Source organism: Diplotaxodon limnothrissa, linkage group LG20, assembly GCF_057381915.1.
Source record: "Diplotaxodon limnothrissa isolate DT_005_m linkage group LG20, D_limnothrissa_male_GT1.1, whole genome shotgun sequence".
NCBI classification, from domain to species: Eukaryota; Metazoa; Chordata; class Actinopteri; order Cichliformes; family Cichlidae; genus Diplotaxodon; species Diplotaxodon limnothrissa.
In genome coordinates this window covers 3,614,740-3,632,777 of record NC_140615.1, presented here as the reverse complement: position 1 = coordinate 3,632,777, position 18,038 = coordinate 3,614,740, and the positions used below count along the sequence as shown (strand labels likewise).

The following is an 18,038-nucleotide window of genomic DNA, read 5'->3' as shown; positions in this document are numbered from 1 at the left end:
CGGTACATTACACCGTATATAATAAGTAAATACACAGGCCTACAAACATGAAATAAACACTCCTAAATACACATGCAGAAAAGAATGTTGTATGTGTGCGCTGAACATTGCTCTATGATTACAGTATGCAATGCAAGCTGCTTTATCTTCAACACTGGAGTTGAGCAATAAAAAAAAGTCTGAAACTATTTTGAACTTTGACACTCTGAATTTGTGCTTTGTATTTAGGAAAATCAAAATCTTTGGAGGGGAGAAGCAAACAGGGTTTAAATATCAAGCTATAACATGCCAAAATCGAAATGTAAGCGATGATGGGTTTGTGGCGGTTATAAGAACAGAAATTGTGGCTCTAATAAAACTCTGCAAATTCTGAGAATAACAAGCTTCATAAAACATGAGCTCCACATTTCGTGGACTCTCACAGTGAAATTTTGTTGCTTTATAGGACTTGGCTGTTTATTGACAGCGTGTTCTTCCTGTCTATGTACACAAAGGATCATCAAACCCGTAAAATCCCTCCAAGCAAATACTGATAACTGGCTGTATCCAAGGCAACAAGGGGGCTATTTAAAACCTGGCCTGTTTTTCTAGCCATAAATGAAGCTATTAAGAAAAAAGGGAGTGGGAGTTGAAAAACACATGACATGAACATTTTATTATTAATTATTCTTATTCTTATTGTTTTGTTTTGTTTTTTTAAACAGGTGCGTAATGTTTACGCCAGAGTCAGATGGCGCAGATCCCTTAGGTGTCGCGACTGTGCCTCCTGGACCCAGTCTGGAAAAAACAAACAAAAAAATAAAAACAACAACAACAACACTTCCTGCAGCTGATACAGACCTGTCGATAAAGAAACCGAGCACATGTTTATCAGTTGTTGGTGCCTTCATGATCATCTGTTAAAGCTGTGCTGCATACTGCAGTGGGGATGAGCGCTTGCGCGAGCAGGAGGATTTATTCCGGTCATGCAAAGAAAGATAACGGGGTGAGCAGCCTGTGCATTAGACATACCACTGTGCTCTGGTAGTAGTGTGTCGTTTGGATTAACTGCTACTCTGAATCAAAAGTGTCCCGTGGTGTCTTCCTACACGATAATCATTCGTTCGCTTTGCGTATCCGTAATACGCTCCGCCTGAGCAGTGCATGACGCTACAAGTAAATTCTAGGGTCTGGGTTTCTACTGGATGTGAAGGAGGGCTTGAAGCCAAGCCCGCCCTCTCGAGACTTAGTTCGTGCTTGCACTGCCTTCTCAAGAGCTTTACACGTAAATGCAAGACGGAATAACCCTCAGTGCCCTGCGGAACTGCGCGGTGCACGTCGAAGAAAAGTGACCATGAAGTGACAGTCCGACGCTTGCCGATTATCGCCGACCTGTCCATGGTTATCACGGTGAGTGTTCCCCAACCCTTGCCACTCAAGAAGAAGACGCAGAAGCCGAAAAGCTGAAGACCAGAACGAGGTAGTGAAGTCGGATCTTGCCATGCCAACCGCGGATGCAGAGCCGGGCATCGGCACGGAGCCTCTAGCCCCGGTCTCAGAGAACCAACCCCAGGGTGAACGCGCAGTGAGTGTGCTGTGGTCGTTTGGGAAATGCCTGGGTGCTCTGCTACCAGTGTACCTGGCCGGATATTACGGCCTCAGCGTCAGCATTGTTCTATTCGGTCTGGTGATCTACATGGGATGGAAACACGGGCGACAAGAGAAAGTGATGAGGCTCAAGTCTGCCATGTACCTCCTGGAGAACGAGAGGGAATTCACCACTCAAACGGTTTTCAGAGCCAAAAGAGATTTGCCTCCCTGGGTGAGTACTGACACCCCCCTCTGTTAGGGTCATTCTCTGCAGAGTGCATCACACGCCACATCTGCCACAAATGTCAGGCTGATGCTTCTGGCAATATTATTCATTTTTATAGTTCTTCGAGTGAAAACACGAAGTCAGGTCGACTTTTACTTCATGGCACTCTGACGAATAGAAGCGATAGTTAATAATGTTGATATGTGCAGGAGAATCCTTCTGATTAATTTCCCTATATTTAGATATTCCTCATGTGAACTGCCTGGGGAAGTAGTCTGAACTGCTGCCTTCTCACCGAGTGTGAACTAATATGTCACGATGTTTACTTTAGAGGAACTTGTGAAACAGCAACAGCAATCTGTGATCTAGTGAAAAAAATCATTTCATCCAGTGGTATGAGAAATTATCCGTGGGCTTTCCTCTTCCCGTTTCGCTACTGTTGACCTTATCTGGCTCCTAAAAACCTGATGAGTCATAAACAACATTCACAGCAGAAGCAAAGACCACCATATCTGGAAAGAGAGCCGGAGGGTCTGTGCGTGTGCGTGTCCTTGTGATGTTAAATGTGCATCATGCGGTTTATGGTTTCCTGAAATATTTTTAGTGACAATATTAGTGCTACTTGTTGTTTTTCCTCTTTTTTAGCTTTAACATATATGTACACACTCTTAGTAGAAATAAGATGATGTAACAAAGAAAAAGTGCATTGAAATTAAACTCTTTGCATCAATTTCTGTTCAAATAAAAAAGTAAACAAAAACAATAATATTTTATTTACACTGTTGTTCACAGGTCAACTTTCCAGATGTGGAAAAAGTTGAGTGGGTCAATAAGGTATGTTGTTTTTTATTTCCTGCATAACTTTGCATGTGTTGATTTCTATGAGAAATTCATATTTTTTTTAAATATCTGGTTCAACATGCAACTCTTTGCATGATTTCTTCATTTGATGTCTCAGCAAAGCAAAGGAAGCTGCAAAAAAACCAAACTGAAGATAAGGCATTCACGATTCACTTGATTAACTTGTATATTAGCTTCAGTGTCTCCAATTTAATATTAAGATAAAGAGCGCTTGTGTGGACTTTGAGGGACCCGGCTCCAGTTGCATGCTCTCCATCAGTGCAGATAATCTGCTGGTGTGATTAAGAGGCAGTGAGAGTGGCCGGGATCATATCGCAGCTTCTTTGTCTCTGTCAGTGCAGCAGCTTCACGTAGGCACAGAGAAAGCGTGGATGTGAATACTAATAATACAAAACACCCATTTGGAGGGAGAAAAATACAATGAATTCGATGACAGAAGCCCAGACTGTGGGATAGCAATTTGCTGGACTCATCTGTCACCCGGCCCACGTCTCTCGCCTGCAGGTTTCCTGACACATGACCTAGCAACTCACTTCCAGCTGTAAAGAAGCCGAGGCAGCCTCAAAATGTTCTCACCTTTTGTTGCATGTGTGAATTTTAAAAAGTAGTGCATGTGCATATGAAAAACAATGTACAGAGTTGCACTGTTATAAGCATGTCCACGAGTGTAACGTAAATAATGCACAGGTGAGCTGCAAAATGGTAGTAATGACTAGTGACAGTGTAGTCACAGTGTAGAGGTCAGAGGATTGGTAAACTGTAAAGGGTTTGGCACCACTGCTGCACTTCTCTCACTGTCATGCTGAAGATAACACCAGTGTGATGCTCTGTGGACTGATAAGACTGGTGAAAGTAAGGCATCACACAGACTCCCTGTAAATATATTAAATTAAATTTACTGCACTAATGTTTTACTCTACAGACCAATAATTTATTAATTATTTTCTTAAGACTTGGGTGGCTCTCAATCAGAAAGTCCTGGATGTAAATACCTGGAGTTTGCATGTTCTCCCCATGTCTGCACAGGTTCTCTCTCTCTCTAGTCAACCTCTTGTCCCATTACAGCTGAAATACACTTTTTTCTCATTTTGCTCCCATCAATTTTCTTTGAAATTATTTTACGAACAGACAAACCAAACCTATTACATAACCTCCCTGACAGAGTTAATAAAATTAGAATGCAACCCACATCCTCACTTGAACTTGTTACATTGATATGGATTGCATTCTAATCTGATTAACAAGGAGGTTGTGCAATTGGTGTGGTTTGTCTGTTAGCAGAGATGGGGCTCGATCTAGAATTGTGTTTTCATAATTGCAAGGATGGGCTCTATTGGACATTTTGCCTAATATCTACATAAATGCATATCAGACAGAAATGTGAAGAAATGAAAAATAGGAAACATTGTTTGATGTCTTGTTGGGAAAATATAAAATAATCTTAATCCAGATGTCCTTCAATGTATGCAATCCTCGGTGCGTGGTGTGAAGGGAGCTTTGTTTTTTCCTCAGTGTAGGTATGCAATCTCATGCTGCTCTTTTAGAGGTACAGTGGGGCAAAAAAGTATTTAGTCAGCCACCGATTGTGCAAGTTCCCCCACTTAAAATGATGACAGAGGTCAGTAATTTGCACCAGAGGTACACTTCAACTGTGAGAGACAGAATGTGAAAAAAAAATCCATGAATCCACATGGTAGGATTTGTAAAGAATTTATTCGTAAATCAGGGTGGAAAATAAGTATTTGGTCACCTCAAACATGGAAAATCTCTGGCTCTCACAGACCTGTAACGTCTTCTGTAAGAAGCTTTTCTGTCCCCCACTCGTTACCTGTATGAATGGCACCTGTTTGAACTCATCATCTGTATAAAAGACATCTGTCCACAGCCTCAAACAGTCAGACTCCAAACTCCGCCATGGCCAAGACCAAAGAGCTTTCGAAGGACACCAGGAAAAGTATTGTAGACCTGCACCAGACTGGGAAGAGTGAATCTACAATAGGCAAGCAGCTTGGTGTGAAAAAAATCAACTGTGGGAGCAATCATCAGAAAATGGAAGACATACAAGACCACTGATAATCTCCCTCGATCTGGGGCTCCACGCAAGATCTCATCCCGTGGGGTCAAAATGATCATGAGAACGGTGAGCAAAGATCCCAGAACCACACGGGGGGACCTGGTGAATGACCTGCAGAGAGCTGGGACCAAAGTAACAAAGGTCACCATCAGTAACACACTACAACGGCAGGGAATCAAATCCCGCAGTGCCAGACGTGTTCCGCTGCTGAAGCCAGTGCATGTCCAGGCCCGTCTGAAGTTTGCCAGAGAGCACATGGATGATACAGCAGAGGATTGGGAGAATGTCATGTGGTCAGATGAAACCAAAGTAGAACTTTTTGGTATAAACTCAACTCGTCGTGTTTGGAGGAAGAAGAATACTGAGTTGCATCCCAAGAACACCATACCTACTGTGAAGCATGGGGGTGGAAACATCATGCTATGGGGCTGTTTTTCTGCCAAGGGGACAGGACGACTGATCCGTGTTAAGGACAGAATGAATGGGGCCATGTATCGTGAGATTTTGAGCCAAAACCTCCTTCCATCAGTGAGAACTTTGAAGATGAAACGAGGCTGGGTCTTCCAACATGACAACGATCCAAAACACACCGCCCGGGCAACAAAGGAGTGGCTCCGTAAGAAGCATTTGAAAGTCCTGGAGTGGCCTAGCCAGTCTCCAGACCTCAACCCCATAGAAAATCTGTGGCGGGAGTTGAAAGTCCGTGTTGCTCGGCGACAGCCCCAAAACATCACTGCTCTCGAGAAGATCTGCATGGAGGAATGGGCCAAAATACCAGCTACTGTGTGTGCAAACCTGGTAAAGACCTATAGTAAACGTTTGACCTCTGTTATTGCCAACAAAGGTTATGTTACAAAGTATTGAGTTGTATTTTTGTTATTGACCAAATACTTATTTTCCACCCTGATTTACGAATAAATTCCTTACAAATCCTACCATGTGGATTCATGGATTTTTTTTTTTCACATTCTGTCTCTCACAGTTGAAGTGTACCTCTGGTGCAAATTACTGACCTCTGTCATCATTTTAGGTGGGGGAACTTGCACAATCGGTGGCTGACTAAATACTTTTTTGCCCCACTGTAGGTTTTCTTTTCCTTATTAATACATAAAAACCTTCCCAGTGGCCATGTGTTGTGCTCTGCAGATCCTGCAGCAGGCTTGGCCCTTTATTGGCCAGTATCTGGAGAAGTTACTTGTGGAAATCATTGCTCCTGCCATCCGTACTTCTAGCATTCATCTGCAGACTCTGAGCTTCACCAAGGTTAACATAGGCGACAAGGTATCTGAGCGGCCTGTCACACACACACCCCCACACAGCAATTTCAGTTTGTTACAGTTGACTTTATCTGCTAATGCTGTGTCATCAAGTCTCTGTCAGTCTTGTTTGCTTTGTTTAATAGCAGCTGCTGTGTTCACAGGCGCTGAAGGTGGCTGGCGTAAAGGCTCATACGGAAAATGATAAGAGACAAGTTATGTTGGATTTGTACTTAAGGTAATCCAACACATCTGTGATTAGTTTCATGTGTTATCCCTCTGTCTACCTGCCTAAATAGGTCGGTCAAGTCAAATGCTAAAATGTTCTTGAAGTGTTCTAAAGCTTCTTGCAAGGGCTTGGCCCTGTCTTGAACAACAGAACAGTGTTTACTTAATACAGAATAAGAAAACAGCTCCGTCATAACTCGCACAAGCTGTTTCCTTTGTTTAAACACTTATCTTTAGATCTGTCACTTCCCTTCTGTTACAGCTATGCCGGTGATGTTGAGATCAATGTTGAAATCAAAAAGTACTTTTGCAAAGCTGGAGTAAAAGGAGTCCAGGTACAAGAAGAATCACTGGGATACTCTCACATTGCTGCTGTAATTAAGTGGCCTGAAAACACATTTTCAGAATCTAATTTTCTCTTTGCAGCTTCACGGGATGCTGCGTGTGATCCTCGAGCCTCTGATTGGAAACATACCGCTGGTTGGAGCTGTCACAATGTTCTTCATTCGCAGGCCTGTGAGTGTTTTTTTGTTTAATGGCTTTGCACTTTGGAGTAATGCAAGGCCTTTTACTTATTCATGTCTATTTGTCTGTATCATATGTGTAGAAACTGGACATCAACTGGACCGGACTTACCAACCTCTTGGATATCCCTGGATTGAAGTGAGTCTATATGATGGAGTTGATCTTTATGCTCACTCGAGTTGTGCAACCTGCCGAAAAAGTTGGAGTTGCACGTTATGGATCTTATTTACACGTTTCAGAGAGGTTATTGTTTATTTAGCTGCTGGTAGTACAGAGGCTTTTCTTGGAATTGAACTGAACTCCAAAACAAACAGATCAGAGCTGAAGAGCCCATCTGTTCACTGGCAGCTCTGTGTGGTCGCATCCTTAAAGGATAGTGTTGGTAACAGCTTCAGTTTTTATTCTTGTCAGCAAACTCTATGAAATTACAAGGAAAAAAAGAGTAAATTATCCAATTTTTCATCTGTTTCTATGCATATCCATTGCTATCCAAAAACTCTTAAAAAACAGTGTGTGTAGTTCTTGGGTAGGTTGACATGTTACTCCTCTAAAACAAACAGTGCATCTTATTATAAGTAATTCTAAGACGTTCCTGGTGCAGTATTGAAAAGAGCATTCAAAAGTACTTATTCATTAACAAACTACACAATACATCAATAAAGATTTTCAACTACTAGTGCCTTCATTTATATTTGGGGGATTTCAAGTCTTGTTCTGGGAATTCTTCAGCAACAATCAGACAAAAATGTGGACAATAACAACCTCATTATTTATGTTTCTAGAATTTAATCATAATGTACTGTGTATAGTTTTATATAGAAGGCATAGTCTCACCAGTGGGATAGATTGTCAGTTCATATTCAGTGTGCTTATGTGTATGCTGGCTTATTCTACTCTGTGTGGAATAAACAGCAAAGTGTACTTTTGCAGAAAAACCAAACAATAAAAGTAAACATAGAATTAAAGCATTATCAGAGGCGTAAATGTATTTCTGATACAGCATCAGTATTCCCTTTGGCAATGCTTTTAATCCTTCAGTCTACATAACTTTAAGAAATCTCCTCGTCTTTAACCAGTGGGTGTTTCTGTTTAGTTCTGTTGCTGGTTTTCATGCTTTCTTTTTATGCATGGACAGATGCACATAACCTGTGTGTGTGTCTGTATGTGCCTCCCTGTGCGTGCCCAACATCATCCTTGCATTCATTTGCAGTGCCATGTCGGACACTATGATAATGGATGCAATTGCCTCCCACCTGGTGCTCCCCAATCGTCTCACTATTCCCTTGGTGGCCGACCTGCACGTTGCGCAACTCCGCTCCCCTCTCCCAAGGGTAACTGTCTCAGTGACGAATGACCTTTCAAATTACGTAGACTGATGCAGATGTGTGTGTGTGATCGTCATATTAGCTGCAAACACATAGACTTAAGGCCGTACAGTAAATATGACGCATGCAATCGAATTTTGTGGCGATACCAGTCGACAAACCTTTTGATTTTATTTTTGTATCCCTGTTTTGTTTTTTGTTTTTTTGCATGTTTACGCACATGCTAGGGAGTTGTGCGTATTCACCTGCTGGAGGCTGAGGACCTGACCGCCAAGGACACGGTCATCAAGGGCTTAATCGATGGGAAGTCAGACCCATACGCTGTGCTGCGTGTTGGAACCCAGATTTTCACCTCTCATCACGTCGACAGCAACCTGAACCCGCAGTGGAGGGAGATGTATGAGGTGAGAGGGCTGCGAGTACGGAATAGATACCCTGTGTAAAGAAACAGGAGATATATGGCTTTGCCTTGACAGCTCCTCCAACCAATTTATGTGCCAAAAGCTATAGGTTCATATTGGTGTCCTTGCTTCGTAGGGATTGCAGTAAGTCCTTGATAGTAAGTATGTCCCTGGTGCTTCTAAGATAAACAGCTTTGTGGAGATTTTATCTAGTTCTGCAGGAAGCTGCTGTGTCACAGATAAGCAAGAATTGTGAAAACTGCTTGCTCAGAACATGTTTATCTTTTCAATTCAAGCCATGAACTAAATAGATATGAAATTATATACATATATTTGCCTACCACAGTAGTGAAGAGTTCTTGCCATTGTGTTGTTTGCATGCTCTTTTGTATGCCGTATGTGGTTTTATCTACGCCATTCTTGTACAAGATCAGAACTACCAGCTTAATATTGTGCACTTTCCCCATGTGCTGCATAAAGAGCTCTAACTAGGACATTGGACACTAGACCTTTGTAGGTGGCACTGGGACATTGGCTGCAGATCCTTTGGAATATGGGGTTTAAGGGTGGCGGCTGGATTTGTCCTGGAACAGCTTGATCGGAGTGGGATATGGGGAGTTTAGAGGCCCTAATTTTACTTGTTTTTTGACCATTTTTGAGCAGCTTTTGTGGTGTGGCAGTAATCATTATCCTGCTCGGGAATACCACCACTGCTGGAGACTACCATTGGCACTGGCTGGGGGGTGGGACCCGTTTAAGAGGGTAGCACATATTAAAGTAACCCAAGGTTTCCCAGTAGAACCTTGTGTTGTAATGAAATGATGGTCGCTGTTACGCACTTCGCTTGCTTGTGGTTTTAATGTTGTGGCTGATTGGTGTATATATTTGTGTATCTGTTGTGTGTGTTGTGTATTTGTCCATTTATGTGTGTGTGTGTGTATGTGTGTCAGGTGATTGTCCATGAAGTACCTGGTCAGGAGTTGGAAGTGGAAGTATTTGACAAAGACCCAGACCAGGATGACTTCCTGGGGAGGTAGCTTATTCATTTTCATTCATTTACTCTGTCTCTATGTGCTCCTCGTGCCATTTCCATAACTGCTTTTGCGATGTCGGGCCACGATTCTGCTGAAATTTGAACAGCTTGGTCTCATTTATTCTGGGATTGATCAATTTTCTTCTCTGTGTCTTTCTATCTGTTTCTCTTCCAGGGTCAAAATTGATCTTGATATTGTAAAGAAGGCCAGAGTTGTGGATGATGTGAGTAGCGACGCTTGGGAGGTTTCTGACTTAAAAGTTGCATTTTTTTCTCTGTCTCAGTAAACAAATTGTGAAAATGGGATGAAACAGTGCAGCATAACGGTTAGCATGTGACACAGGAGACACCCATGTGCCTCCTCGTGATCTGCTCTTGTTACGCCACCTTCAGTTCTGCTATCCTGCTCAGGCTCAAGAATTCAGCCAGATAAAAAAAAAATGTTTGTGTAATGAGCCCTCTGTTTTTTTACACAGTGGTTCGATCTGAGGGACGTCACATCTGGCAGTGTTCACCTCCGGCTTGAGTGGCTCTCTCTGCTGTCTTCTGCTGACAGACTGAGTGAGGTGAGGCTAGAGCAGAGTCTAACGCTCTTGTTTCCTCAGTGCTGTGCAGTGTCAGTGATCATTGTTTTTTCCGTCTTCTTATATTCTTGCCATGTAATCTTTGGTTTTATTTCATAATATGAGAATAAACTGGAAATACAGACCGGAAAGGACGATCAGCCTGAGAACTCTCAGGTTAGATGGTTCATGTCGTAAACAGGACCAGCGGCCTCTGCTATCAAAAGATCCATTTTTGAGCAGTTTGACTGTAGCCACAAAACACAAACGTTAGCCATAGGCATGCATGTGTGTGTCTGTTTCTATGTGTGAGCCATGCAACAGACTGGTGACATGTCTAGGATGTACGCTGCCTCTCAACCAATGACATCTGGGATAAGCTGTTAGTGAGTGCAAAGAGTCATGGCAGAATCTACTGCATGCATGGAGAAGAGATGTGAACGATAACTGACCAATGGAAGAGCTTGTTCTTTAGTTCAATCCCAAACTGTGAACACACATTGTAAATGACTGCAGTATAAATGAATCACATTGCTCTGACTTATATCCCCAATGCTTATATTAAATGTAACTACTAGAAGGGTTCTCTGTTCTGTTGTATGTGGAAAGAGACTTCACATACATATATGTGAAGTCAGATCACTGGTGAAGAGATGGCTCTTAAACCTAATTTGAACTTGGTGAATATTTGTGCAGAGGGTTTGTGATGCCAGGACTTTACTTGCCACACTGTGTATAGATTTCCCATGAAAGAAACAAACAACTTGTGTAATTTCACACTTGCTTAAGGAAATAACCGAAGTGATTGCACAAAACCGCACAAAAAAACAAGCTAGAAAAAATTTGTAATTTTCTGAAGAAGAATAATAGTGAAGTAGGTCAGTGGCAGGAAGACCTGAATTCTTATCTTAATCTAATTTTTTAAACGATTTTTTTTATTATTCACTCTGTACGTGTCACCTAGCTATGCTGAATGCACCTTCTTGTTGTTTCTACTGTCAAATTCAAAATACTAATAATTGAATAATAGAATAATGTTTGAAAAAACAAATGGAGAATGGAAAGAACCACAATCATAGATAAAAGTGTAAAAAAAACCTTGCTGATTTCCCTTTATTATCATTTTTTAAATCTGTCAAAGGAGCCACCAGAGACGAGCGCAGATGAGTCGTCTGCTGTCTTAAACTGCACGTTTACTACAACTACAAGAATCCAAGCATCCAGTTATTTATTGATTAACCATCATGGATCACAAAATGAAAAGTTTAACTTGTATTCATACTCACTACAACAAAATACTGTGACACATCAAACACCCATATAATAATAGGAAGGATGTTTTGAAAAATAACTACTGGTAGGACACTGGACTTGTACATAATTTTGCTCACATGTTTTTCTTTTATTCTTCTACCAGGTGATTGCGAAGAACCAGAATTTGACCAGTAAGGTGGCTGAACCTCCGTCTGCTGCCATCCTAGCTGTCTATCTCGATCAGGCTTATCAGCTGCCTGTAAGAGCATCACAGTTTGATTTATGTGGGATTCAGTTTTGTTCTGTTACCCAAACTGATCTGTTTCAAATGTCATAGATGAGAAAAGGTAATAAGGACCCAAGCCCGATGGTACAGATTTCTGTTCAGGATAAAACTAAAGAGAGCAAGGTAAGAGTGATGAGATGAAGAGTAACTAGTGATGAATACCTCCCTCCGGCCTCTGGACATTATTAATGATTTATTCTTGCATTTGCAGACTTGCTACGGTACAACCAGCCCAGTGTGGGAAGATGCTTTTACCTTCTTCATTAAGGATCCTCACAAACAAAATATCGACATTCAGGTGAGTCATCCTCAGAAGCAACTGAACTCACTCATTAAGCTAGCTGCTGAGAGTTTAGGTATAGCTATACACCTAATACCTAAAAACCTCCCTATAGCTTACCTTTCCATCTGTTTAAATTCAGACTTGATGTATTTTCTATAAACTGCCCTCTCCTCCTTACTTTGCCTTTCTTATAACCCTAACTCGACCTTTTTTGTTGTGTTTCAATCAGGTCAAAGATGACGACCGAGCTCTGTCCTTGGGCAGTCTAAAAATCCCTCTGGCCCGTCTTGTCGGGATGCCCGAGCTCACCATGGATCAGTGGTTCCAGTTGGAGAATTCGGGTTCAGCCAGCCGCATCTTCATCAAAATTGTGCTGAGGGTTGGTATTTCACATACACAAATACTTAAACACTTATTTTGTGCACAGACTTTAATGGGTAGTTTGCTTTAATAAATTAATACCTGAAGATGCCTTCAGCAGTGAGATACGAACTCCAATGTTCATATCAAATGTCCAAAGCAAATTCCCACCATAAGTCAGAATTTTGGGTTATTATCTAAAAATGTTGAAATTCTTATCTGTTTTTTATGAGAAAATAACTTGAAATTGAGAAAACAACATGAAATTGTGATATAATAAGCCAAATCTTTGACTTATGGAAGCAGAAAAACGTTTTTTCAGTGGCAGAAATTCTATATAAAGCTGTGAACCTCTTTTTTGATTATCACAGGGAATAAAACATCACTGTTTGGTTCTCACTGTTGCTCATATTTCTTGTTTCCTGCTAGGTTTTGTGGCTAAGTGATGATGCCAGTCCTACAACTCCTTCTCCTCGCCCCACAGACCCTGGGTCTACATCAAGTCAGGGGGGAACTACATCAAACCAGAACCCTTCAGGACCCGGTGGGTTGACTAAACCTCAGCCAACACGACCACAGCACACCACCCCCGATCCAGAGTTTGGAACTGAGGTAATAAAGTGAAAAAGCTGCAGACAGCACTTTAATACACATCCTCCAAAAACAGCCACACCACTGTCTGCCTGCAGGGAGTGTTGCGAATCCATCTGATGGAGGCCCAAAACCTGATTGCCAAAGACAACTTTATGGGTGGCATGATGAAGGGGAAGAGCGACCCCTACGTGAAGATTCGTGTCGGTGGTATAACCTTCCGCAGCCACACCATCAAAGAGAACCTCAACCCTGTCTGGAACGAACTCTATGAGGTGCTATCACTTTTAAAAGTTTCACTTAGATATTCTATCCATCTGATCAGATCATTCAATTTTAGATTACAAATACTTGATTTCTTTTTTCCTGTTTAGGTTATTTTGACCCAGCTTCCAGGTCAAGAAATCCAGTTTGAGTTGTTTGATAAGGACATTGATCAGGATGACTTCCTGGGAAGGTGAGTCCTTACATCACACAAAAAAACGTGAACATTTCTGACTAGTTTGTTTTTAAACCTGCTGACAAATGAAGGATAAAATTTTGTGCCTTTTTTTGCAGGTTCAAACTTAGCCTACGAGACATCATCAGCGCACGATACACCGATACGGTGTGTGCCATTATTAAAAAGACGTGACCAAATAATATAGCAAATATTTACATTTGTATTCTTATCATAACTTAAATTTTTTGTAACACTTTTGTTTCAGTGGTACACTCTAAATGATGTGAAGTCTGGTCGAGTTCACCTAACGCTGGAGTGGCTGCCGAGGGTCTCTGACCTCTCCAGACTGGAGCAGGTTCAGTATTTCTATTTTCCATTGTCTAATGACCTGGACGCGCCCAGCTAAATACACTTACAGTTAAATAAAATACACAAAAGATTTTGTGTCCTAAACTTAAAGCTAGTGCTGCAAAGGAAACATGAACTGCTAGTTTCCTATTTCAAGTGTCTTCCTGAAACGCTCTCTCTCTCCTGTCTTTGCCCCTCTTTTCTACAGATCCTGCAGTACCAGACCCTGCAGTCTTTCCAAAACAAGGTGGTGCCGTCAGCCGCTCTGGTGTTCGTGTACGTGGAGCGTGCCCACGGCCTTCCGGTGAGACCATATCGATGAGTGTTTATGGTCATTTTTTTAATATTTTGCTTCCAATGAGCCAGACTTTCCAATGAGCAATAGTTCTAGAGACTTTCTGGAGGTCTTAAAAAGTCTTTCTTTGGACATTGGCTGTTTTTTTTTTTTTTAGACTTTTTCAGCTTGCTGTGCCTGGTCATTTCAGAAGAATGCCTTTTTGTGTTTGTTTAGCCACAAACACTTGTCTATGTTTTACCTATTTCAAGGATGAAGCAGTATTTTAAATGGTAAACTGACTGGTGCTTTTATAGCTCTTTTCTACTCTGCCTGTGCACTCAAAGGGCCATATACAACTAGTCTCAGTGACACCCATTCACATGCTTTTTCAAAACCAAGTGCTTTCTCTCTAACAGTCACGCATATTCATAGAGGAAACTGGGGTTAGTATCTTGGCCAAGAATATTTGGCAAGCAGTTGGCACCAAATTACAAACTGGTAGGTGACCTGCTCTAACTCCTGAGCTACAGCCCCGCAGTTGTGTCTACACGTACTATAACAGATAACAATTTGCTTTAACAGAACCGATTTTAAATTGTATCTGTGGGAACTATTTGACTAGCAGCCCATTTATTTTACTCTAAGAAAAACGGTTATAAGATCGTTTTTTACATCAACAAGGTCATTCCCAAAGAGCTATTAGCTTCACATGGTGGCACGACATCTCCTTAAAAACATCTGAGGAAACTGGACAAGTGGAGGACAAAAGAGGAAGTGGCATGCTAAAATCATGCACAGTGTTGCTCAGCAGAGCGGTACAACAGTGAGTGTCTACAGTTGTCTTTAAACACAGTGGTGGAATTATGAATGCAGAAATGCACCAACAGAGAACAGAACAAAAGGCAGCCAACATCCAAAGAAGAGCTTTGAACGTCCTTTAAGAAGCCTGGAGAACCATTCCTGCAGTCTACTTAAAGACATGACAAGAAAGCCTAAGAGTGTTCAAGCTGTGTCACATCAAATATTGACTTTCAAGCTGGTTAGACAGAGTACAAACTGTTTCTGTCTTATATTTCCACGCTGATGCTGTTGCTTACAGTTCCTGTAGTGCCGTGTAATCATTTGTACGTTATTTCAGCTGAAGAAGAATGGAAAGGAGCCAAAAGTTGGAGCCGAGATTATCCTTAAAAATGTTTCATACAAAACCAAGGTAGGCTCTTAACTCACTAAAGATGTTCACTGAAAATAAAGGGAAAAAATGGTGTTTCACAAAAGTCACATTTATTGTTTGTTTTTTCTAAAGGTCTCTGAGCGATCCACGTCCCCTCGATGGGATGAAGGCTTTCACTTTTTGACTAGTGACCCCAGAAGTGAAATACTCACGGTCAAGGTGCGAGTCATTATCTATATTTATCTGAATCATGAGGATGCAAAGTAGATGCATTTGATTCACACCATTTGTCAAAACTAAAACATTTTACACCAATAAAAGAAGTAGAAGATGTGTGCGTTTATTTATGTCTTTGTTTCCTTGTAGCTTTCCCACAGCTGGGGCCAGGCTCTCGGCTCTTTGACACTTCCTCTGAAGGAGGTGCTGGCTGAGACAGACTTGGTTCTGGACCGCTGGCTCAATCTGGATGGAGCGCTGCCAGAGAGCCAGATACTGTTGATGGTCATACTGAAGGTACTGCAGACAGGCTGCTTATTTTCACTGTGCTGTAGTAGCTTTTCTTGGAGCAATGCTATACTAAGTGCTTACTGACTGTGTGCCATTATCTAAACTAGTCCATGATGTTTATTAAGTCATAATTATTGAGTCATGATTTTTATTCAGTGATTATTTTTAATATACCTTGCAGATCCTGGACACTCAGCTGGCAGTGTGTCGTGGGGCTGTAGGGGAGGGAGGTGTCGATGGCGTCATCCCTAAATGGGATCCTTCTCATCTGGACCTCAGACACAGACCTGGATTCTCCATGTGAGTCACACATAGGGGTATAGTAGTCCTGCTGTGTGGTGCATACCTGCACTGTAAGCGCAGTAATATACTTAAGTGACTGTCCAAATGACACCCAAATGTAAATAAACATCATTTCTCATCTGTGTCTTTAGGGTGAGTGACAACCCAAACTCAGCAGGACAGGTGAAGCTTACCATCGGTTACTCCATGGAGGAAAACCGGCTTTTCATCACTGTTCACTCCTGCAGGTTTCTATAAGCCATACGTTACCCATCCCATCATCATCATCATCATCATCACACTTTAAGCAGAAAAACCATCAAATGTTGTGGATGTGATCTCTTTATACTGACAGAGCATTGGTAGCGCGTTCCAAGGATGGCGCAGACCCGTATGTTTCCTTCATCCTGTTGCCTGACAAGAAGGCTACCACCAAGAGGAAAACTGCGACCAAGAAGAAAGACCTCAGCCCAGAATTTAATGAGAGGCAAGACAAACAAATAGGGCTGTGATTATAGCGACTGACCTCTCCCACATTAACCTTGCTTGTTTCTGTAGGTTTGACTTTGACTTATCAGTCGAGGAATCCTCTCAGAGAAGACTGGACCTGTCTGTGAAGAACAGTGTCTCTTTCATCAGCCGAGAGAGGGAGCTTATCGGCAAGGTATTTGTAATCGGTCACGTCTGAAATTCAGCTCGTCTTTGCCCAAGGTTGTGTAAAATACTTGGCTTTAATCTCAAGACTCTTCTTCTCTCTCTCTCGTTGCCTTCAGTTGCAGCTGGACCTGGACCAAATTGACCTCAAGACGGGTGTCACACAGTGGTAACTATTTAACCCTTTCATGCATCAATTATAAGAACCACAGTGAAGTGTTTTTATTCTTCTTTAAGCATGACAAAAAACAATCCATTGTCTTTTCTTTCTTTTTATTTTCAGGTACGACTTGGCAGCAGAGACCAACTAAAAGAATCAATGCCTGATCCTCAGGCATCTACTTTCAAACATAAGCATTGCTTCTGTGATCTGTGATTTGTGCGTGTGTATATTCAGCTTAAATGGAAATTTCCACCATCACTGAAGAAAAAAAAACGATGACATATCTGCTCCAGAAAAACACAGTCCATCAGTATTTATGAGCAAAACTTTACTTGTCGCTAAATATTCGTGAAGTGATAACTGTGCTGAATCCATTCTGTCTCAGGCAGATATTTAAGCTGAATAAATATTTGATAATAATGCAACTATGTTGCATGACAAACCAAGGTTATGTGTGTTTAAAGCATGCAAAAAGTCCTCTTGCATTTTAGCTTTAAAAGGGCTTATATATTTGTCCAATTTCCAAAGGTACGACAACATTTTATGGATTTTCAGCATCCAACAAAACGGGAAAACATTTGTTTGAATTTTATTTGTTACAGTCTCCAAACAGTTCCTGTTATGGCTTTGTTTATGTGGGTTTATATTACTGCCATAAGTATTTCAAAACTGTGCACAGTTTGTCAGTGTTTATGAAATATGTTCCAGATGAAGTTTTATATGTTTTAACCAGAACTTTCTGAATGTTAATTTTTTTAAATCAAAGTGTTACAAGCCTTCAAGCCCAAATTTCCACTGAGAACAGAGGTACGATGCTGTACAGTCTTAATCACTGTGCTTTTACCAAGAGAAAACTTTGTAGATGTTTTGTCCAGAGCTCCTTTGTGTTTTTATGTGTTTGTAGTCCTAAATGCAAATGGCTGATGGCTTACAGTCATGTTTATGCTTTATTTTTACACGCAAAACCCTTTTTGACCTCATGAGAAGCAGATTATTGTATACCTGTTCCGGGACAACTTCCATGTCCCATCATGTCTCACCTCACTGCAGACACTTAGACACTGATTTGTGGTAAAGGGTGGGAAAAAACAGAGTGTCAGAAGTAAAAAGGAAAACTGCTGTGCTTTGATAATTTCAACATATCATCATGCATCTGCTAAAGCTGTTGATTAAACTTTGCACTCCTGTGAATCCAACCAGCTTTGTCATCTATTTATTTCTCTGATCTTTCTTGTCATGGCCATTTCTTGCCAGCAGGTCGCGATAAAGTGCTGACAATCGGCTTTTCCGTCCAGCTGTATGCAGGCTCACTGCTTACAGATGTGAGGGGCGGGAGGGAGGGAGACAGATTGCAATGAC

The 18,038-nt window shown here is 41.5% G+C and overlaps 1 protein-coding gene across 1 annotated transcript; it reads left to right on the top strand.

Annotated features, from left to right (window-relative positions):
• The first annotated feature begins 1,248 nt into the window (after positions 1-1,248).
• Positions 1,249-17,855, top strand: esyt1a (extended synaptotagmin-like protein 1a). Its single transcript, XM_085344012.1, has 31 exons — positions 1,249-1,801; positions 2,588-2,629; positions 5,877-6,011; positions 6,151-6,224; positions 6,477-6,549; positions 6,641-6,730; positions 6,822-6,877; positions 7,950-8,070; positions 8,292-8,468; positions 9,416-9,498; positions 9,674-9,722; positions 9,975-10,064; positions 11,479-11,574; positions 11,653-11,724; positions 11,813-11,899; positions 12,114-12,263; positions 12,674-12,856; positions 12,934-13,110; positions 13,210-13,292; positions 13,394-13,442; positions 13,543-13,632; positions 13,834-13,929; positions 15,041-15,112; positions 15,206-15,292; positions 15,440-15,586; positions 15,762-15,880; positions 16,015-16,110; positions 16,218-16,349; positions 16,421-16,526; positions 16,636-16,685; positions 16,800-17,855. The coding sequence occupies exons 1-31, from the start codon at positions 1,481-1,483 to the stop codon at positions 16,825-16,827; spliced, it is 3,231 nt and encodes a 1,076-aa protein (XP_085200138.1). The 5' UTR covers positions 1,249-1,480; the 3' UTR covers positions 16,828-17,855.
• Positions 17,856-18,038: the final 183 nt, after the last annotated feature.

Coding starts and splice junctions, on each gene's coding strand:
- esyt1a (XM_085344012.1), top strand. CDS start 1,481: ATGCCAACCGCGGATGCAGAGCCGGGCATCGGCACGGAGCCTCTAGCC. Junction 6,012..6,150: donor AGGTTAACATAGGCGACAAG/GTATCTGAGCGG, acceptor CTGTGTTCACAG/GCGCTGAAGGTGGCTGGCGT. Junction 10,065..11,478: donor CTGCTGACAGACTGAGTGAG/GTGAGGCTAGAG, acceptor TTCTTCTACCAG/GTGATTGCGAAGAACCAGAA.